This window comes from Artibeus jamaicensis, unplaced genomic scaffold (genome assembly GCF_021234435.1).
Source record: "Artibeus jamaicensis isolate MK-2021 breed Jamaican fruit bat unplaced genomic scaffold, CSHL_Jam_final scaffold_847, whole genome shotgun sequence".
Lineage (NCBI taxonomy): Eukaryota > Metazoa > Chordata > Mammalia > Chiroptera > Phyllostomidae > Artibeus > Artibeus jamaicensis.
Window position 1 is genome coordinate 28,903,093 of NW_026522057.1, and position 21,676 is coordinate 28,924,768.

General features: G+C 57.6%; 2 protein-coding genes across 3 annotated transcripts in view; both read left to right on the plus strand.

Moving 5' to 3' along the window:
• Positions 1–1,932: 1,932 nt before the first annotated feature.
• On the plus strand, positions 1,933–9,477 carry RPL22 (ribosomal protein L22). The gene is made up of 4 exons (XM_037154244.1): positions 1,933–2,024; positions 4,001–4,105; positions 5,898–6,022; positions 9,277–9,477. Exons 1-4 carry the CDS (start codon positions 2,013–2,015, stop codon positions 9,419–9,421), a joined length of 387 nt encoding a protein of 128 aa, XP_037010139.1. The 5' UTR covers positions 1,933–2,012; the 3' UTR covers positions 9,422–9,477.
• Positions 9,478–14,994: 5,517 nt separating this feature from the next.
• The window catches only part of CHD5 (chromodomain helicase DNA binding protein 5), a 48,951-nt gene continuing 42,269 nt past the window's right edge, over positions 14,995–21,676 (plus strand). For both annotated transcript variants that reach the window (XM_037154279.2, XM_037154280.2), the window contains exon 1: positions 14,995–15,162. In XM_037154279.2, coding sequence (XP_037010174.2) covers positions 15,084–15,162 — 79 coding nt within the window. In that variant the 5' untranslated portion in view covers positions 14,995–15,083. The remainder of the gene's footprint in view (positions 15,163–21,676) is intronic.

The window sequence follows — 21,676 nt, forward strand, 5'->3', positions numbered from 1 at the left end:
GCAATATAGTCACAGGAGAGGATTTGAGGATCGGCAGCCCCCCAGGGCTAGCTCGGGGTTAGGATCGGTTTCTGGAGAAAGCACCTGCATTTGTAAAGGTTGTTAATTAGGAACAGACTTGTAAACTGGGACAGGGAAGGTGGGGCGATGAAAACGGGAGTGCTGTGGGAGGCCGCTACCACTCCTAGGGTGTTTTAATTAAAACGAAGAAGCTCCAAGGAGGGGCTGCTCTGCCAGAGTCTCAGAGTGACTGCAAACTGGATTCAACGACCGCTTCTGGAATGCTCCAACTGCCACTGCTCGGATGGAGCAAGCGTGCGTGACACCCGCAGAACAGAACCAGCAGGAAGTGAACAGGAAGTCTCTCTCCCCTCCAGCCTGGTCTCCCCCTTGCCCCCTGTTGAAAGAACCTAGCCAGGAGCAGCTGGCTTAGCAGAAATGTGGTTTGCAGTCCAGAAGAGGAGGGTGGGCTTGGAGCATGGTGAACTGGCACAGTAGGCCCCAGTTTAGGAAGCCAGTCAGCACCTGTTTCCTCCAGCCATGGTCAGGCAGGATTGGGCTTTGGCTAGGTGAGTGTGCCGTAGCCAGGTAAAGGGGGTGGGGGGTGCTTGCAACTGAGCGGTTACACTGCAGGGCCCTGAGCTTAATTGGTAAGGACAGGAGGGTGAGGGTGGGGGAAAGTATTCCTGTTGTTACACAAAAATTTTAACTCCCACAGTGGAAGATCTTTTTAAAAGAATGGCATTTTTAGGCCGTTGCTAGCCCAAACCAAACCAAACAACAAACAAAAGACGGGGCTTGGGGCATGGAGTCTAAACCACTGGCCGTGGAGGTTTGTGGGCATTTTTACACATCACAGAGGGAAAGATGGAACTTGTTTGAAAAGGATTTACGTTATCTATGTAGACAAGGGGGAAGGGAGGCGCTGAAGCAGGACCAGTCCTGCAGTCTGCAGGGAAGAAGTGTCTGCTCCTGTGGGTTGGCTGTGGACAGCAGATGGGAACGTTTATGTGTACAGAAGTGGAGGCTCCGAAGTAAGTTTCTGTAATCACAAAAACAGACACCTGGAAATGACGCAACCCTCAATTCTAACCGATACAAGGGAATGTGAGCAGTCTGCTGTCAGAGCTGGTTCACTGCTGTTAACGGGGTAACTGTTCTCCTTCTTTCCTCTAGCGGCTGCGGTTTTAACTTAGAACATCTCTAAATTTTTCTTTCCTTGTCACAGTTGAACGTCGGTAGGTCTGGGGAAGACCCTTGCTACTCGGTTTGTGGTCCACGAAACACCACCGGCAGCAGCATCTTACGAGGAACGCACAGCCCAAGCAGAGACCCACCGACTAGGGCTCTGCCTTTTAACCGGTCCCGGGAGGTTCCTGTCTACTCGCCAGTTTGAGAAGCGCTGGCACCCGCGGAAACTAGGAGGTGACCCGTGGGTGGCGGCTTGCTTTTGAGATTGTGAAGGGCTCCACTTGTAGCGTACCTGAAGGCGGCTGGCAGGGCCAGCGCAGGGAGACCCAGCCCCTGGGCACCAGCTTCCAAACTGGACATCAGGTAGCAGAAAGCCGAAGTGTCCTCAGGCATTGGGAACCCAGGGCCAGAAGGGCCTGGCCTCTCCTCCCCAAGTTAATGGTTTCGACTCCCATCCTATTAGCTGGTAATTTATGGTCTAGTGAGTTTCTCCTTTCCAAGACTTTCAAACGTAGAGAGTACCCCTGGATTCCTCTTTGTGCTCATCAGCTCTGCCTCCCCAACTCCGATCCTTCACTACGAGACCGGCCACTCCACCACCTCCCTCCTTCCCTCCTTCTACTGCCTCCAGGCCTGCGCCAGGAAGGGTTTCGCAACCAGGGAAAAGCAATAGCTCCCAGATAGTACTGAACAGGGCAATGATGGCGAACAAGGGGCGTGGCAGAGTGATTGGTACGGTCTGATTCCTACGTGCTCTACGTGCTGCGTGCACTTTGCGTCTGCGCAGTTTACACAACTCCCTTTCTGTCTCCGCGGCCGCCATGGCTCCTATGGTTAGTATCGCTCCGCGTGAGGCCTCTGTACCGGGACTAGCACGTGGGTCTCCCAGGTCCGGCCCCGACGTGGCTCGCGCGGGACGGCGTTTTGCAGCGTTCGCCCGGGGCTGGACTGGCAGACTGGCCAGATTGGGACGGGGCTGCCTCCAGGCTCAGCACGTTGTGGGCGCGGGAGGCCGAGGCCTGGGACCAGAGAGGGAGACCCGCAGCTCTCAGAAGCCGCGGCTCAGACTAGGGTCTCAGTCTGCGGCCAGCAGGGAGCTGGAGTGCCAAGGCTGCAGCCTGGGCCGCTCAGCGGTCCGGGGGGCTCGGCCGGCTGGAAGCAGCTGGGTTCTGGGCCTGGTTACCTGCGCGGAGGGCGGCAGGGATAAGGGGACCTGCCACCCTTGGGAGACGCGCATCCGGGAACCTTATGGCCAGGTCTCGGGGACCTGTGGAAACGTGCATGCAAGGAGTTCTGATGGCAGGGAGAGGCCCGAGTTTGAGGATCCCTGTAGCATCATCCCCAGAGGAAGTTAGTTCAGGGCGCGGCTGTGCAGACCCTTTTAGATCAGGGCTTCGTTCTTTCTTAGCCGGGCTGGGACGCGCGGTGCGGCGTCCTCGGTCACTGCTCCCGGTCTCGCTCTAACCAGGCTCCTCCAGAAAGTTGGATTTCTGGCGTCCTCTTTTCGGGACACCCCTGTTAACACGTTCAGTTCATTGACTCTTCCTGGGTGGGCTCTTGCAAGCGCTTCTCCGCATTTTTACGCTTTTGCTTTAGAACCATAATGGCAGGTGTGTTTTTTTTGGGTTTTTTTTTGTCTTGCTGATATTTCCGGGGGTGGATCTTAAAGCAGTCCTTCCTATTGTAACTAGGAAGAGATGTCAAACCAAAAAAAATTAGTGATTTTCACAGTACCTAAATGTTTGAAAAGTTGATGCAGGTTAACGCAAGTTTTAGCTGAAGTTCTTTGAAGCATAAAGCGGGGATGTTAAGATGTGTTCTCGTAGAGGTTTTTTTTTGATTCTGCAAAAAGCTGTTTAGAGTGGAATTACATGTGAGTAGGTAGTACAGAGACTTTATAGATGTTATTTATTTTTAGAGAGATGGGGAAGGGAGGGAGAAAGAGAGGGAGTGAAACATCAATGTGTGGTTGCCCTAGCACACCCCATACTGGGGATAAGGCCTACAACCCAGGCATGTGCCCTGACTGGGAATCAAATGGGCAATGCTTTAGTTCGCAGGGCTGCGCTCAATCCATACAAAGACTTTTTAAAATGCTGTTGGCATTTATAGAAGGAGAAGGTTAATGTAAGGTGCTCTGTGAGAATGAAGGAACTAGAACCTTGTAGGGTAGGTGCCAACTAACTGTGTGAAAGTGCTAATTCATAGCTTAAGTTAGTCAAAAGTTCATGAATTGTTGTCAGAGTTGTAATTAAAGCCTAAAGTTTGTCTTGCCCTTGTCTGCTGGAAGGTAGGCTGCTAGGATGCATGGTCACTTGTTGCTCTGAGCGGGGAGGTGAGGCAGGGTTAAGGGAGACCCAGGCAAACTGGGACCAGACCCCGGGCTGGAGTGTCAGGACAAGTATCGATTGTAGATTAAAATTGTTTTAGGTATACATGCTAGGCATGTGCATGCCTGTACCCAGATCTTGGAGTGAAATAAATGTTTATGGAAATTCCGTGGCACATAAAAGGGAAAGTTAGTTTTACCGGGCTGCGTAAACTAGACCTTCATGCTCACTGCACTGGGGCAGCTGGAAAGTGGAAGTGGGTCAAGAGCGCTGGAGTGATTGTCCCTTCAAATAGGATCAGTTGCTCCCTCCTCCATTCTTGGGTGGGGGGTGCCTCTTGGCACCCTTGCAGAGGGACACGGCATCATGGATTTTGTGTTTATATGGGTTTTTCCCCCTCTGGTGTTTTTGGTTCTTTTAATTTTTGTGTGTGGGTGGGGGCTGGTTGTGCCTTCATCTCTGTTTGTATATTTTCTTAGAAAAAGCTTGTGGCGAAGGGGGGCAAAAAAAAGAAGCAGGTTCTGAAGTTCACCCTTGACTGCACCCACCCAGTAGAAGATGGAATCATGGATGCTGCCAATTTTGTAAGTTGTGCCCTTGATGCCACCGGGGCAGTCATGACCCTTTGGAGACAGTGCTGAGAAAACTCACAGGGGCACATCTGTGCTCTTGGCTCTTAGGCGGCCCCGTGGCTCTGGCCCTGCGCTGATCTCTGGACTGTGGTCCCGTCTTGTTTCTCAGTCCCGCCTTCTTGCGTGTGTGTAACGGAGCTGGGAGGAAGAAAGTGGTTGGGCTGTGGCACATCGGTGCTAGGGAATCACCTGCTTGTCTTATTTTCCTCCCTTAGTGTCCAGAAATCTTACTTAAAAGTTACTAGGGAACAGGTCGACTTCCTCAGACCCACGTGCCCTTTGCAGTCTGGGCCATTGGAGCGGAAGCCATGGGCCCTGATGCTCAGGGACAAGGGGCCGCCTGCGGCGCTGTGAGCGAGCGTCAGGCAGGCGTCTCCCCGGCTCTGAGGAAGCAGAGCACCAGCGCTTGTTTTGAGTACTGGCTTGTGATTGGAGCTTGGTGGTTTTTTCAGACCTTGCTCTGTACTGAATGCTCCTGTATATACTCGGCCCATTCCTCAAAATTGCCCTTGCCCTTCAAACCAGGAGAATCGACCAGGCCGCATTTTGACTGCATCTGGGTGTCGACGTTTCACTCTTCCTGTCTAGTGACCACACTTTTGGAATGCAGGCTTCTTACTCTGCAGAAGCCTTCTAAATTTACACTTATTTTTCTGTCTCCAGGACACCAGCTGTTGCCAAGATAATATCATTGTAACATGAATCATTTTCAAATAAAGAGAATAAAAAGCTTGGCCTTTGGCCACTGTGCAGAAAGAAATTTGGTGGTCCTAGTGCACGCGTCTTTCGGGTCTCCACCCTCCAGCGGGCCTCGTCTGGTTCTTCACTCCTCCATCTGGTGGCTTCGTGCTTTTCTCTGTGGCTCCTTCCAGTTTATATTTGGTAGCCCTGGCCATGAATCCCTCCTCCCTTCCCTACACTCATCTGTATGTGATTGTCTTTTTTCCTTCTAGAGGTTTCCTGAGGATAGAATACACGGGTCACTCAGGAGTCATAAGGTGCAGAAGTCAAGGTTTCTGACCTAAGTACTTCACTCCATCGTCCTTAGCATGTTGTGTATTGGAGTTTTAAATAGAGGACAATAGGCGTTTGCAGCTGGAAGGGACCTCATGTCATTGTGGTAGAAAACCAGAAAGAACAAAGTAACAAGAAAACCAAAAAGAGCTCTCCCCTCTGCACAGGCTCCTGCACCCCTTGGAGGTTGGGGCCCCGCCCCGGCTGTCACAGGGCTTTGCCGAGAGCCCTTCTGGGGCTGCCGCCCCTTCTGTGCCGTGCACGTGTCCCCCCCTCCCCCCAACAGCAGATCTGTGATTGTTGGGGTCACTGAACGTTGTTGCTCCTTTTACGAAGTTGAAGAGAAGAGACCTCTGACCCTGCCGGGGACAGGGATGCTGTGCACCCCCGCGGCTCTGGTTGCCTGCACCAGCTTGTAGCGTTCTGGCCCTTGGGTTTCTGCTCTGCGCTTCACCTTTGACCCACGAGTCGAAACCTTGGAGAGACACATTTGAGCTTGTGTGGGACGGCCACGTGTGTTCCGGGTGGGGGTTTGGTTTCCTGTTAGCTACGTCACTGAAGTTGGATAGATTTCAGACTTTCTATTAGTAGTTAAAGGTTTGCTATCATTTTTTTAAAAAGATTGAACATGAAGAAAAACTATTCAGTGTAAGGGGTATAAGGAGTGAAACACTGCTGGCGAGACTCACGGCCCAGCCCCCGACTAATGGTCCGTCTGCCGACCCCGCAGGAGCAGTTCCTTCAGGAGAGAATCAAAGTGAACGGAAAAGCCGGGAACCTCGGAGGAGGGGCTGTGACCATCGAAAGGAGCAAGAGTAAGATCACTGTCACTTCTGAGGTGCCTTTCTCCAAAAGGTATGGGGAGAGACGGGAGCCGCTCGCCGGCATGCTTGCCTGGGGACCCCTGCCCCTGCCCAGGATGGGGGTGCTGCTGCTTGATGTACTTCTGGGGCGGGGTCCTGGGTGCGGAGACAGCGAATGAATGAATGCTAGTAATGGTAGTTAAGTGTTCAACTTCTGGTAGTTGGAAAACATTTGTTTTTCACAGGCTAAACAGCAAAGATGGGCATATTTGCTTAGATTGCATTTTTTAAAAAGGTTTTATTTATTTATTTTTAGAGACAGGGAAAGTAACATCTTTCAGCTGCCCCTCTCCTGCCCCCAACCTGGCCTGCAACCCAGGCTTGTGCCCTGACCAGGAATCGAACCAGAGACCTTTGGGTTTGAGGGATGCTGCCCAACACACAGACCTGTGAACACACAGACCTGTACTGGTCAGAACAGATTGAGTTCTTAAAAACAAAGACATTGTTCCTCTGATTCTAAGCCACAGTGAAGAGATTTTATTTTATTTTTATTTTTTTTAAGATTTACTTACTTTTAGAGGGGAAGGGAGAAAAGAAAGGGAGAGTGCCATCAATGTGTGAGAGACACATGGATGGATCAGTTGCCTCTCCTGCCCCCACTGGGGACCTGGCCTGCGACCCAGGCACGTGCCCTGACTGGTGATTGAACCTGCAACCTTTCACGTTGCGACGCCCAATCATCTGAGCCACACCAGTCAGGGCAAGAGCTTTCATTTTTAATTCTCTCTCTACATATTTAATCCTCACCCAAAGATGGTCTTTTTATTGATTTTAGAAAGAGGAAGGGGGAGAGAAAGAAAGAAACACTGATCAGTTGCTTCCCATACCCACCCTGACCAGGGATCGAACCTGCAAACTTTTGGTGTATGGGAGGATGCTCCAACCAACTGACCCACCAGCCAGGGCTAATTCTATTTTTAAAAGATTTTACTTACTTATTTTTAGAGAGGGGGGAGGGAGAAAGGAGGAGAGAAACATCAGTGTGAGGTTGCCTCTTGCCCACCCCCAACTGGGGACCTGACCCAGGCACATGCCCTGACTGGGAATCCAATTGGTAACCCTTTAGTTGGCAGTCCGCGCTCAGTCCACTGAGCCACACCAGCCAGGGCAAATTCTTTTTTTTTTTTTTTTTTTTTCAATTTTTATTTTTTACCTGTGAGTGTTGGTATCATGGTACAAGGACTTCGAAATGTGTGGGCTGAAGCCACTCTGTAATCCCCATGGCCCAATTCCTGAGTGAGAGACGCTGCTTCTCTTCCCTGGCTGTTACGTGGTTTTTTTTTTTGGAGGATGGAGTCAGAACATGAGTCACTGAAGAATTGGACACGTTGGGGAGGGGAAAGTGGTGGTGGGAGGATGGAGATGACTGTACTCGAACATTAATTTACAAAAGGATTAAAAAAAAAGAATCGGACCTGTCACCCTGGCTGAGTGGCTCGGTTGGAGCTTTGCACACCAGGAGGTTGCAGGTTCGGTCCCCGGGAGGGGCCGTGCAGGAAGCAACCCATCTGTGTTTCCCTTTCACACTGATGTTTCTCCCCTGCTCTTCCTCTGAAGTCAGTAAACGTCTCTGGGCAAGGATTACCAATAGAGGAGAGAAAGAAAGGATTGGACGTGTCTGTACGGAGCTCCTAGCCCAGAGCCTGGCACATACTTAGGAGCTTTTAATTGTGCTGTATCTAGTAGTGGGAAATTTGAAAGTGTGTTAGGACAGGTTGGTTATAGTTAAGCCTTTGCTTTTATTTATAATGGGTCACTCAGGAGATGGCTACAAAGCGTAAGTGGAGACTCGCATTCCGCCCGGCTGAGTTGTTTTATTTGCGGAAAAGGCGATTTGAGAAAGATACCGTTGCACCTGTAGGGAGGGAATCCAGGGCCTACGGAGCCTTGAACTCGCTGGGCTTCTGCAGAGCCCACGGGCAAGATGCTGTGACCTTCCCACCACCTGTTTTCCGCATTTGCCACCTTGCGTGAGAAGATCTAACACAGCTTCCTCGAGGGCTCACAGTTTTCTCTTCTTCACCTAGTGACGAAAGAAAGGCCCTCAGTCTCTGTTAAAGCTGTCCCCTTCCGTTACCGCTCTCTTTGAGCGCGCAGGGCGCTCCCAGCCGAGGGCGGCTGGCGTGCCTGAGCCTCTGCAGCTCTGAGGTCGGCGCCCCCTCGTTCTAGTGTGGACAGGCTCTAGCCGCCTGGACTTGGAATCAACCACCTGACCCGGACACAGTGTGATGGGAATAACATGGGGAAAAGGAGCACTTTGCAGCCGGACACTGGATGGATCTATTTCTGTGTGTGGAGAAGTGGGCAGACTTGAAGTGAGATCCTGGTGGAAGCGCCGTACTCTGCTGCGCATAACGCGCCCTTGTGTGATGCGCATCATACAGATGACGGTGCCGTGTGTGCAGTCATTACATCGTGTGTGATGCGCACTTTTTCCTCAAGTGTTTGGGCAAAAACGTGCGTGTTAGCACGGCGAAGTACAGTCACCCTGCCGAACAGGATTCGTTTCTTGGAGGTGTGACTGTTCATTAACGTTGGGCGCTTGCTGACTTGCCAGCTTGCCTGCACTCCTCATCCAGTCCTCCTGACTGAAGAAGTGGCCCCTGTTACGAGTCCTGTTTCATTGAGGGAGAGACGGGTTGGAAGGTTACTCCGCCCCTCAGTGCGTTTACTCGATGTTCCAGTCCCGCTTCCCTGCGTGGGTGTGGCAGGTGCCGGAGTAGAGGGACCCAGAGCCTCGTACGCAGACAGGTTGGGGGGGCGGGTGGCAGGCAGCAGGTGCCCCAGCAGAAGTGAGCGTGTCACGGCCCGAAAGAGCAGTCCCCGTGACCGAACTCCCTCTGGAGGGGCTGACTTGGTGAGGCAGTGCGGAGGCAGAACTTGTCGCCTTCTTCTCAGTGGGGGGTGCCAGGGCTGCGAGCTCCGATGTCAGCGCAGGGAGACGCCCCTGGGCGGGGGGGGGGGGGGGGCTTAGCACCGTGCTGTAGGGGGCGCTGTGGCTTCCTGCACGGTGCTTCCACCTCCTGTCCTCTGGGTGTTACTGCCTGTGTAGGTGAAGTGAGGCTGTTTGTTTTTATCACGTCATGGGCCTGCATATTTGCCTTTTCTTCGCCATTCTGGAAAGGTGGGCAGACACCTTGCATTGTAAAAACTTTGAATACAGGGTTTCTCAAAAGTGACAGTGATTCGATGTGCACGGAGGCCGGGTGTGCAGTGGAGTTCTCAAGTGTTCTTTCTCTGCAGGTATTTGAAATATCTCACCAAAAAATATTTGAAGAAGAATAACCTACGTGACTGGTTGCGTGTAGTTGCTAACAGCAAAGAGAGTTACGAATTGCGTTACTTCCAGATAAACCAGGATGAAGAGGAGGAGGAAGACGAGGATTAAAACTCACTTACCTGATACATTTTGTACACATTCTTGAATAAAACTTAGGAACCGAACCGGTGGTTTGCCTTGTGTGTCTGCAGTTTGCCCTGAACAGAAACATGGAATCACAGTCGAAGGGCTTCGCTTGAGCTGCTGCTCGCTCCTTTGTCATTAGACTTCTGCTTGGATACACCAGTTCCCGCAGTGGTCAGACCACAGTGGGAGAGTAAGTCTCCCCCCGGGGCGCTGGCGAGGATCGACCTCGAGCAGGTGGGTGAGGGTGTGGAGGTGTGAGCTCCGTCAGTCACTGCTGTACTTGGAAAAGGGACAGTTTTATCTGGCACGTTTCTCAGATTCGGGAGGACGACATGTGTGGGGACTCCCAACTCAGAGCGGACCGGTGACTTCCGAGTTCTCCTGTGGGAAGCTGGCAGTGTTGCTACGGATGCAGGGTTCTGGGGCCTTTGTCCTTATTTTTAGGACAAAGAGGTTCCAGGTTCCAGGTTACTCTGGGTGCCTGCAATTACTGTGTGTTCATCTGCTTTCTTTGTCTAGAAATAAACTGTGGTCCTTTGGCGTTGCAGCACACCCTACTGGGCCCCCAGGAAAGGGTTCGGAGAGCAACTCTGAAAGCCCCAGGTTTTAAATTTAAGGAGAGGGAAGAAAAATGAATTTGTAAATAGATGTTGATTCTCCCGTTTTTGCACCATGCTGTCACTTTGGCTTCCAGCAGGGGGAGCTGGAGGTGAGGGCTAGGACAGCTTCCGGAAGTCAGTGTCTGTGGGGGGCGGAGTCCCAGGCCGGAATTCTTCGCTGCCCAGAGCTTCACGGTGGGAGGGGATGAAGGACAGGTGATTGGGAGGCAGGCAGTTCAGGCTGAGAATGGCAAGGTGCCCAGGGGATGTTTGCTTCCCTGCCGTCGAGGCCCTGTCCGGATTCAGTGCCGGAAGTCATTCTGCAAACGCGCTATGCGGAGTCTTGTCCCTGCGGGGTGCTGGGGTGGGGAGCGAGTGCGAGGTCTGCTCTCCAGACCTCGCCAGCAGGTGTGCTGAGGCTGGAGCTCCGCGCTGGGTTCTCCAGCTGCAGCCGTGGAGTCTTGGTGGCGCAGTGAGGAACTCTCTGGTGACTTTGGAAAGAGACCCTGAGGCCTTACGGTGCCCTTCTAAGACCTAAGCAATTTTGCAGAAGTGTCTGCATTGTCTTAAAAATTATAGTGTGTAAAATCCACGTTTTTAAAGAGCTTGCCTTACAGCTCATTTCCACACCAGAAATTCTTTTCTGCTAGAATTCTTGTACTTCGCATAGCTGGAAATTAGATGCCGGGGTCCTGCCCTGGCTCCAATTTAACATTTGGTCTCCTCGGATCCAATCGAACATGTTCGGGCTTTGCAATTTCATTTGAGGTGAAGGCTGTAGCATTTTCTATTTCTATGCAAATTTTCCGAAGCAGCATTGTTTGCACATTGCCCGGCCCTCACAGAAGGCGGGGTTTCTTTCCCGTCTAAAACGCAGCCCTTCCCGTGATTGGTGACTATGTTTGTGACTTGGGTTTGCAAATTTTACTTGTTACATTGGCGTTTCCTGTAGTAATTCTTAGTTTTGTTGTAAAATATTAACCTTGGGTTGAAATGAGAATATAATTTTTTTTAAAAAACTGCTCCCAGACTTTAAAACTTGTAATAAAATTGAAACGTTGGTTTTCCTATGCCTTTTTGAACTCCTGTAATTCAATTTTGATCACATTTTATATTAAAGTGGCTAACACATGACTGTGGTTACTGTGCAAGGCTGCTTTCCCCCTTTTTTGGATTGTTTAGGAGCAAACACACTGTCCTCATTGATCAGTTGCATTGACAGTGACCTTGGCCTTCATTATGCTTCAGAAGAAAACGCCCTTTATCCCACTTGCAGCACCCCAGTTGTGCCCAGGGCCTCGGAGGCCCCGCAGCCGGCCTGAGTGGAGTGCCCCTAGTGGAATGCGTCGGAGCTTTGCAGACCACTGGCTTTTCCTCCTGCGGGTGACGCAGGGTGAGTGAGTCACATCACAGCCATCACAGCCATCACAGCAGCTCTGCCTGGACCCCGTTTTGGGCCAGTTTCCTTTGCTTCTCTGGTCCCGTGACTCACCTGCCTGATCTGATACATGCCAGGTGCAGGGACGGATCGGGGATTGGGTCATGGGAGCCTCAAGCTGAGGTTCAAGACCATAAGGTTGAGGTCTTGAACCATAAAAAAGCGCTGCAGGGAGGTAGAAGCTTCTTGCTCCCGGCCGGTCACCAGCGCCTGCCTTGGCTCGGCCAACGCTGGCCCCTCCTTGCCAGCGGTTCAGTGTTCTTTTCCTTTGAGAAGCCGCAGCAGCCCCTCCCTGGCTGTTCCCGTTGTGACCGAGCTTGCCCTGCCTCCGTGGTGCCCAGCTCAGAGGGGTCCAACAGCACGGGGGGGGGGGGGGGGCAAGCAGCGGGTGTGCTCCTGTCCAACCTGGTTACAGCAGTTGGTCGAAACTACAGAACAGGGGAGTTCAGATCTCGGCCTTTTTAGGGCGATGCTTGATTTCTTGGAAGGTGAGCAGGACCCCAGAGAGGCTGTCATGGTCCCTGGTCAAGTCACCGGTAACCTCAGGAGAGCCCAGAAGTTGGCTTTGGGGGCCCACTTCCGCATTCGCATTCCCTCTTATGTTTTCCCCTCTTGCTGCTGTGGTCCTTCCTAATACCACCTCTCCTCACCCCGCCTCAAGCTTATCAAGTGTTGGAGGCCTAGCCGTGTGCTGGGGGGGGGGGCACATGTACATTCAGCGGTGCCCCTTGGTAACCCGGGGCAGAACACAAGTCTGGCTGGGGACAGAAGCCACCTTGGGGTTCCTGCTGTGATCAGCGGCTGCAGCGTCTTCTGGAAGGTAAGGAAGAGGCCAGGCCTGGGGGGGGGGGGCAGTGTTGCCATCCAGCAAGGAGACCTTGCTGAGGGAAGCATCTAGAGGGCTGTCTTCCAAATGCCACCGTGGTGCTCAGGACCTGGGAGTCTGTAATTCAGACGGCTCCCTACCTTCGGGAGGAGCTGCGAACCCACGTTCCTTTTTTTGGCCACTTCAGGCCAAGTTGAAACAGTACAAGCACTTCCTCAGGTTCAGGGCCAAAGCCCCAGTCTGCCTTCCTAAGAAGTCTGTCCTCACCCCCCAGCTCCCCCAAGGGTTTTGGTTCTGGTGGGACGGGGCTCTCCCTTAAAAGGACAGGCTTCAAGGGCAAGTGAAGCCTTGGTACTGGGGCACCACCTACTTCAGCGGATGCCCAGTTGCCTGCCAGCGCGGTGGGCTCACCTGCTCTTGAAGCCGGGTCAGAGCTGTGAGCCTTGGGTGAGGGTGTCCCGTGGGGGCCATCAGGTGGCAGCGATGGGAGATGGTGCCAGAGCAGCTGCCCTTGCAGGACCTGGCAAGAGCAAGAGCTCTCTCGAGTTTTACAGATTTCTAGTCAAAAATCTGTCTTCCTGCCACTCCATTTTTTGTTGTTTTACTTTAGGTCATTAAGTAACAATGGTTACGTGGCTGTAGCCCTGGGCGAGAAGAGGGTGAGGAGAGGATCCAGAGTGACTAGTGCAACGCTAACTTGCCAAATGAATCGGTTGGAACTGTTCTTTCTGGGACAAAGCCTGGCCTTGGGAATCAGAGCCAAGGTTAATGGTGTGTGTGTCGGGGGGCGGCTTTCTGCCGATGGGAAATAGTGTGAGTTTCTCTAAGGTGGGACCAGGAATCCGTGGAAGTGTCCTGAGCTCACCCTGCAAGCCGGGAGGGGTTGGGGGCTGGTGACTGAGGGGAGGGCACATTCCGGGGCATGGAGGTTTTTTCCCTGGGTGGTTACCAGGTCGGCAGAGTGAGGCAGCCCCTCAGGGAAAATGCAGACCTGGGAGCACATTGGCCAGTTGGGGCCCCTCGGCTTGATGCCCAGTGATCCAGTGATGTGGAACTCGGCCTTGGACCCCAGAAGCCCTCTGCTTTCTTAGCCCCCCCCCCCCCCGCTGTCTTCCCCTTTGCCCTCGCAGGCCACCTGCCCTGGGCGCCATCTTTCTCCAGTGTGGGGTTGACCCAGGAGATGGAGAGGTTGGCAGCCCCCGGCTCTGTGATCCAGGAGACTACACAGACCTGCCCTCGCCCAGGAATGAATGAAGAAAAGCTTTTGCTTGGGGCTTGCTGGCAATTAATTTGGATGGGAAGGGAGAGGAAAAAATTAGCTACACATCTTTCCAGGCCATTCATCGCCTCCGGGTCACAGCTTGGGCACGGCTCAGACTCACCATGGCTTGGGTTGTGGCCGCCTCCCGGAGAGGCCTTGCACTGGGCAGACGCGACTCTCCTGGTTCCCCAAAAGCCCAGGGAAGGGCGCGCCCTCCTGATGAGCCAGCGTGGCCCAGATGGGGCGCAGGTGCTTCGGAGGAGGCCTCGCCCCCCTGCTTTTGACTTCCCAAGTCAGGCAGACCCCTGCAGGCTCCTGACTGCGACACGGGGCTCCTGTGGGTTCCCCCAGATGTTTCTGGCCCGAGGCTGTGAGGTGAGGGTGCCCATTCTAGGTTAGGGAGTCGGCCACGGAGACCTGTGTCTTCTTAGAGTAGCTTTCAGACCCCCGCAGCTGTGACTGGCTTGGCGGGCGCTCGTTTAACATTCCAGCCTTGCTCCCCAGGGCTTTGGCCTCCATCTTCACCTTTAACAACCCAGGGCTGTGGGTTCCTTCCCACTTGGCACACGTGTCGCTGCTGAGAGCGAGTTTGGGGCCCAGAGAACGCGGAGCCGCCCCACCCCCACGGGTCTGGGGCTAGAGTGCAGGGGCGTTTTGGAAGAGGGCTCGCGGACCCTGCCTTGGGAGAGGGGTGGGACGGCGTGAGGGAGGAGGTGGCCTGCACGGAGTTTTCTGGAGGAGTCGGACTCCCGGTCAACCTGGGAGCGGGCAGATTTCTTCCAAGCTGCTTCCGAAGGGTGGTTAGAAGCGTGTGGGGCCTGAGTCCCGGGAGGGGAGGCGAAGGTCCCCGGGCAAGTAAGCAGGATGCGCGGGCTCACTGTGCGCCGCTCGGGGACCCTGACCCTGCTGCCTTGGGGATTGGGGTCCAGCGCATCCCAGGCGGGGCGGGCGGGCGGGCGGAGGGCGGCATTTCCCAGCCTCCCACTGGGCCTGCTCCTCGAAGACCCAGCTGCTCGTTTGCCCGTCGGGTCCACGGGCGCGCGGGCACCTCGATGGCTCCCCCTGTCGGAGCGCTCCCTCCCGACCCTGCACCCAGCAGCTCAGGACTAGTCCCCCAACTTGTTCTTTGCTGTTAACTAGTCGCGCTGCCGGAACGATGGGATGGGGTTGCCACAGCAACCAGACTGGACGTCACAATCCGGGCATGTGTGCCGCCCCCCCATCGTGCAGCCGTGCCGTGGGCGCTGCCATCGCCACCCTTGGCCGGCTGCAGACTTGGGCTGCGGGGCGCGAGGGGCGGAGCGGCCCGGGCTTTTTGGGAGCCGAGCGAAGGAGGCCTAGAAGAAGGGGTCGAGACGGGGGGGTGGAAGTTTGGGGGTGTGGGGGGGCAGGCGGCCGCCATCTTCTTGCCGAGGCCGCCTCGCCCGCCGCGCGCACCAGTCCGGCAGCGCACGGGTTAAGGCTGGCACCGCGCCCGGCGGGAGGGGGGGCGCCCACCTCCCCTCCCCCCCACGCCGGGCATGCGGGGCCCGCTGGGCACCGAGGAGGAGCTGCCGCGGCTGTTCGCGGACGAGATGGAGAACGAGGACGAGATGTCAGGTGAGCGGGGCGCCGGCTGCAACTGGGGCCAGGGAAGCCAGGGGCTCAGAGACTGGCGAGGCCCGGGGGCTGGGCTGCGCGGGCGGGGCTGGCAGTGTGCTGGTGGGGGTGCCCGGGCTCCGGTCTGAGCTCCCGCCCTGCTGGCGCCGTGTGGCCAAGGGCGCGGGGCTGGGCGAGCGCTGGGGCGCGGTGCGCGGGCGGCCAAGGGCCGGTGCAATTCTTGTCCACCGGGGCTGGGCACAGGCGGAGGGTTGGCCGGGAGAGGGGTCGGGAGGGGTCTGTGCTGATCGCCAGGGGCAGGGAGGGGGCGCGGCGCCGCCGGGGTCAGCCCGCGTGCCCTTGAAGGGGGCGGGAGTGGTGCTTGGCTCCCGGAGCGGCTCATCCCTGGTTCTCTCCCTGTGCGCCTCTGGCCTCCCGGGGCAGCCAGTCTCAGCCTCAGCCTCAGCCTCAGCCTCAGCCTCAGCCCCAGCCCCAGCCCCAGCCCCAGCCCCAGCCCCAGCCCCAGCCCCAGGGCGGGCTGGGTGCGGCAAGGAGTGCGGCTCGGACAGCCGCGCTTGAGGACCTTGTGAGCACCCTGGGCGGGGCGGGTTCCTTCAGGGCCCTCCTGGGCCCAGAGCCAGGGCGTGTGAGTTCGAACTCCTACTCCCCTTCCCCAGCCGCTGGGTGACTGCTTCCCCAGCACTTTGCTGGAGCCCCAGGTTGTCCTGGCCCTGCCACTGTCTCACCAGCACTCACTAGGCAGCGGCGGTCCAGTCCACCCTGCCCTGGCCATGGGCCTGCCTCCCTGGCCACCCAGCCCTTGCCGTCCCTCCCAGAATTCAGCATAAACATGGCTGGTACGGCAGGGGCAACCTTGCCTGACTATTCTTTAGTTAACTGCTCACCATTTGTTTGGGACAGTTCCCCTCCTGGCACAGCTGGGGAGGGCCTCCCCCTGTCAACCAGCCCCCCTCTCCTGCTGGGGCGCTCTCAGACTTCTTAGCGTCTGGCTCCGGAGGGACCTGTGGAAGGCCCAGGGGCTCTTCCTGGGCAGCAGTGTGCTGCCTGGCTGCAGGACTGCCCTTCCCGGAGATAGTGTCCCACAAATGGGTCCCCAACTCCTGTGTGCGGGCGGGCAGGGAGAAGAGGAGACCCAGCTGGCAGCTGCCCAGGCCGCTCTAAGTCTTCCCCCCGAAGGAATTCCCATTGGTGGCCACGCCCACCGGGGGGCCTCCTGCCTCCCCACCTGTTCGCTCAGGTCCTCCTAGTGACTGGGTCCCTGCCAGGGGAGCCTGTCTCCCCCACCGTGCAGATAGTCTGGCCAACTTTGCAGAGCCCTGCCTGGTTGAGAGCGGTGGGGTGTGGTGGCCTTCAGGGGCGGGGTCACTGGCACAACTGATGTTGCCGGGTCAGGGACACAGGCCTATTTCCTGGAGGAGCACAGAGGTCCAGCACAGGTTGGGGACCTCGACTGCCCCCTGCCGTGGGGGCGGGCTCCTTGGCCAGCCCTTGTTGGTGGTGCTCGGCGGTGCTCTGGGCGTGGCCCTTTGTGGCGCTGATGGGGTCAGTGGTCAGCTGAACCCACCTGAGCAGGCTCCTTCTGGGACTTCATTGACCCCTGGTGGGGTTTCCTGTCCCTTGTCCTGAAGACTCTGCTTGTCCCTGGCTGTGTCAGGGTGCCCAGCATGGGAAGCGGAGGGGCCCTGGAAGTGCCCTCAGGCGGTGGACACCAACTCACTCTGTCTGGGCCAGAGTCGATAGGGCTCAGTCGAGTTGCCTGCCCACCAGCTGGTCTCCCTCTCCCTCCTGTTGGTGCCCACAGCTCCAGGGGTGGGGGAGTGGCCCCCAGAGGCCCTGGGAACACGCCCAAAGCCCTTCAGAGGAGAGGTCCCACATCAGCCCCTGCAGCCTGGGGACTGCAGCCCCATCACTAGCAAATCCCCACGTGCCCCACGTGCTACGTCCCAAGTGTGTCCTCGGCCTCCCCAAGCTCTCAGCGCCTCCATGTCCCTGGTTCGAGCCACTGTCCCTTCCTGCTGGTCCACTCCAGAGCCTCCTAACAAGTCCACGCTGGCCAGGTTCGGCAGCCAGGGTCAGGGGAAGAGCCAGGGTCACCGCTGTGACACACAGGGGACCCCGCAGCACATGGCTCGTCCCACCCCGCTCTCCCCTCAGGCCTGGTTCACGAGCTGCAGTCACCCCAGGCTCCTTGCTGCTGCTGGGCCCCAGCACGGCTGTGACCCCTGCCTGACCTGCTCCCCGCTGCCTCTTCCTGTCATTTCAGTCCACCGCAGCGCCCTGAACCCAAGGCCCCCCTAGACCTCCCAGGTCCGGCGGGGCCCCACCCCGTGCCTCTCAGACCCGGTTTCACACTCTCTTTTCTTGGCCGCACCTTCTGGCCCCTGGAGTTTTATCCCCTGGAGTGGGGCTCCCTTGGGCACCAGCTCTGCCTGCAGCCTGGTACCGTGGGTGCGCAGGAGGCGGCTGTGGTCTCAGAGTGTGAGGGCCGGGAGTCCCAGGGCGCGCCTGGCCCACGGACACTAACTACGACAGCCTCAGCCCAGGCCTTGGTCTCTCCTGAGGTGACCCCGGCTCTGTGGCCTGCCTCTCGGGGTGGGGTGCTGGTGGCCGGATGTGGCTCAGGGACCAGGGCCCCACAGTCTCCAGACCCTCCAGGGATTGGGGGGGGAAGCAGAGTGAGAGCCAGGAGTCAGGTGGACCTGTGGCCCCACTGCCTGATTTTGGGTGGGCTGCCCTGCCCCAAGCCTCGGTGTCCCCGCTGTGGAATGGGGACACAGACCAGCTACCTCACAGAGGGTTATTGTGACCTTTAGGTCACAGTGCCCAGCACACAATAGGTGTCCCATAAACTGTGACTGTTCTAATTGGCACCATCCGAGGGGGCGCAGCTGACCTGCCTTCCCCAAGGAAATGCTTTCGAGACTTGCATCTCCACCCAGTAAGCTGGGGGGCGGGGGGGGGGACCTGGGCTGGAGGAGGGCTGGGGTGGGGGGCCCTCGGTGGGTCTGGAGGGAGGAGGGAGGGGCTTGGTGGCCGGGCCTTTTCCTCAGCAGTCCGCCACCTGGTTGACCCCGCCCTTCCCCAAGCACACTCAGCTGGAGGGGGGGTGGGGGTGGGCCGGGGGTGATTGGGGGGTTCTCAGAGCTGGTGAGTCCAGCAAGCTTCTCCTCTGGCTGGGCAGCATGACCACTCTGGCCACAGAGACCCTTCAATGGCCTAAGTCCCCCATGCCTACCTGACTGAACCCAGCTGGGTGAGCCCCTCAGGCTTCCTGGAGCTGAGGGGCCGGGGCTGGGGTGTAAGACACCCATGATTCCCAGGGTCACAGCTTTTCAGCTTTCCCCTCCCCTCCGTGGGGAAATGTGGGTTTGGGGGTGTCCCAGCGAGCCGGATGGTGTTCTGCTGTGAGGAGGGGGGCAGAGAGACCAGCACCGTTTGCCCGGTGGCTTGTGGGTATTTACCTTGTTCTAAACTGATTGGACACTGAGCTCCATCTGTAATCTCCTCCGTTCATCCCCTCCCACCCCAACATCTGCCCCCGCAGACATAAAACCCACCTAGGACCCATCCACTCACCAGCCACTGGTGCGCCCCACTTCCTGCCCGCCCACGGCCCACTCCGACTGCCCGTTTAAGGGCGTCGTGCCCACTCTGCACCCATCTACCCACGTGGGCAGCACAGGCGTCTCCAGTGTCTTCTCTGAGCCAGGCACTCACTCCTGGGGACTCGGCAGGCGAAACTCTTCAGACTTTCTCCCTTCTCTCTTTGGCCCTGACCTTGTTCGCCTCTCCCTGTCCCTCCCTCTCCGCAGGCCCAGCCCTTTCTGTCTCCAGGTCTGCCGGTCTCTTCCCTGAGTCACTGGCGGTCCCTCCCTTTTCCTCTTTTGTCCCTCTGTCTCCCTGGCCTTCCTGGTGTATCACCCCGTCTCCTTCCTCCTCCCCTCTCTTCCCTCCTCCATCCTGCCTGCTCCGGGGGGGGGGGGGGGCCCACCCCACCCCCCCCCCACCCCCCCCCCACCCCCCCCCCCACCCCCACCATCATCCCACCTTCCCCAGTCTCTTAGGGGAAAAGGGTCGCCTTGTCCCCTGCCCCACCCCCACCTGCCTGCCCAGAATGGTCCGGCCTGATGCTTTCTTCGATGAGCTGCCGTGAGGTGATGTCTGGGTTTTGTTAAATGTCGTAAATAAATTATTAATCCTCTCCTGGGCAGGAGGACTGCCTCGCCCCCCTTATCAGCAGAGGGCCTGTGACCCGGCGGGGTGCTCCAAGGACTGATGGGAACCTTAGTCCTGGTCAGCCCTAGGATGGCCCTGAGTACCCCTGGCCTGGCAGTGCCTGAACCAGAGACCCTCCAGCCTCTGCCACCCACCCGCTGCTCCCTGCTGTCCCCACTGTGTCGGGGCTTCCCTGGACTCTGCCTGCCGTTGCCGGGCACCTGTCCGGCCTGTACTGGTACTTCCACACCCAATTTCCAATGACTCCCCCCACCCCCACCCCGCGAGAAGGGCAGTCATTGTCCCATGTTAAGGATGAAGAAATGGGCGCAGTGGGGTGACCCTGCTGGGAAGGGGTTGTGGGTTGAAGTTGGAGCCCCCACCCTGTCCCTCCCTCCTCCTGGTGCTCCGTTTGGTGCTGGGTTGGGGTGGGGAGGGTAAGGAGCCCCTGTCCCCAGGCCCGGGGAGGGTGGTGGGTGCTGAGCTGGGTCCCCGTAGCTGGGCGATTGACTGGCTTTCCTAGACCTTGGCCATGGAGCTCTTGCCCCGACCCCTGGCTTTGCTGCCCCAAACCCTCGACCCTCCAGATCAGACAGCCCGACTTTCCCCTCCACAGTCCTGTGTTTGTCTTTGCAGAGCTCCCTGTGGGGGCCGCATTCTTGCCTCCAGGCAGGGGTGAGCACAGGACCGAGGACTAGCTCCGATGACCCCAAGGGACCCTATGTCTGGGGGGAGTGGCTTGAGTCACCTCAGTGTCCTTAGGGCCCAACCCCAAGCTGGGCTCATAGATCATGCTGTTCAAGTGCGTCCTGAGCAGAGGGGCAGGTCTGAACTTGGGGAGCAGCCTGGCCTGGAGGAGGGGCAAGGTCAGACCCATTCGGCTCCGTCCCTGGCCAGCTGTGAAACGGAGATGTGGGCAAGGGAGGAGGAGCCTCAGTTTCCCCATCTGCACAGGGGGGCGATAGTAGTGCCACCTCCCAGGTTGCTGTGCAATGAATGTGAATGTGCACAGGTTACCGGCACAGGGGGACTGTGGAACCCCCACTGGTACACAGTGGTGACCGTGGCCATGGGGAAGGACCCACTCAGCTCCCCGGGGCTGTGGTCCACCTGGAAGAGGGGGCCCTCTGGGCTCAGCCCTGACCTGGGCATCGAGTTGGGGGGGGCTGGGGGTAACTTAGGGGAGAAGCAGGACCTCTCTGTGCCTTGGCAGACCTCTTCCCCACGGGTCCCCTGCCTTTCCTCTGCCCCTGCCCCAGGCCTGCTCTGACCTGGGGGCCAGGCAGGTAGGAGAGGTAACAAGGCTGGTGGGTCCTGATTATCACCTGGCTTGGGTCGCTGGTGCAGGAGGGCTGTGCCGGACCACCAGGAGCCCACAGGACAAGGAGTCCTGAGGCCTCTTCTCCCCGGGACCCTCACCCTGGCCGAGTGGGATTCCCCCCTAACTGCTGGCCGTGTGCCCCAAGGAGAGGCACAGGGCCCGGGCTCCGGAGGGCTGGTGGGCACGGGGAAGGGGTGCTCGGACGACTCCCCAGGTCTGGTTTCAGAAAGCTCAGGGCCCCTGCAGAAGAGGGAGGTGGGGCTGGTGCTGAATCGAAGACAGGCAGAGTGGGAACCATAGGGGTGGGGGAGCAGGTCACCTCGGTCAGCGCTGGGGTGCCCTCAGGGCCACCAGAAGCTGTGAGAGCGGAGGAAGAGCCTGTCAGGGATGGGGGGTGAGCATGGAGGGGTTCCCATCCTTGCCCACCAGCCCCGAATGTTCTTGTTGGAGGAGGGGCTCCATCAGGCACAGGGCCCGGGCCCGGAAGTCTTCAGGAATGGAGAACGGGGCTGCCTGTGGGCCGAGGGTTTGGGGTCTTGTCCGCTGAGGCTTGTTCTGGGCGCGGGTTAGGGCTAGTGTGTGCCCCTCCTCCTCAGGCACCGCGGGTGCAGCCCACCACACGTCATGGGCTCCCTTCTAGAACCTCCTGCGGCCACCTGTACATCTCTGTGTTCTGCTGCTCAGTCAGTGACCATGTGCTGGGCTGGGGGACTGCCCTGCAGAGGGGACAGGGATGTGGGGAGGTGGCAGGAGGCGGAGGGAGGGCCCCTCCCGATTGCATCAGCCCGAGCCTGTTACATAACGCGCTGGGCACCGCCCGGGTGTGGGGGTGGCTTTGCCCGGGCGGTCTCTGTCTTCCTGCCGCATGGGGAGGCGGAGGCAGCCTGGGAGCGGGCAGGGTGGGCAGGCCTGCTCCCAGCCTGGCTCCAGTCAGCCCATCCCTGCCCCTGAGACCTCTCTACTCCAGGACCGCTCTGG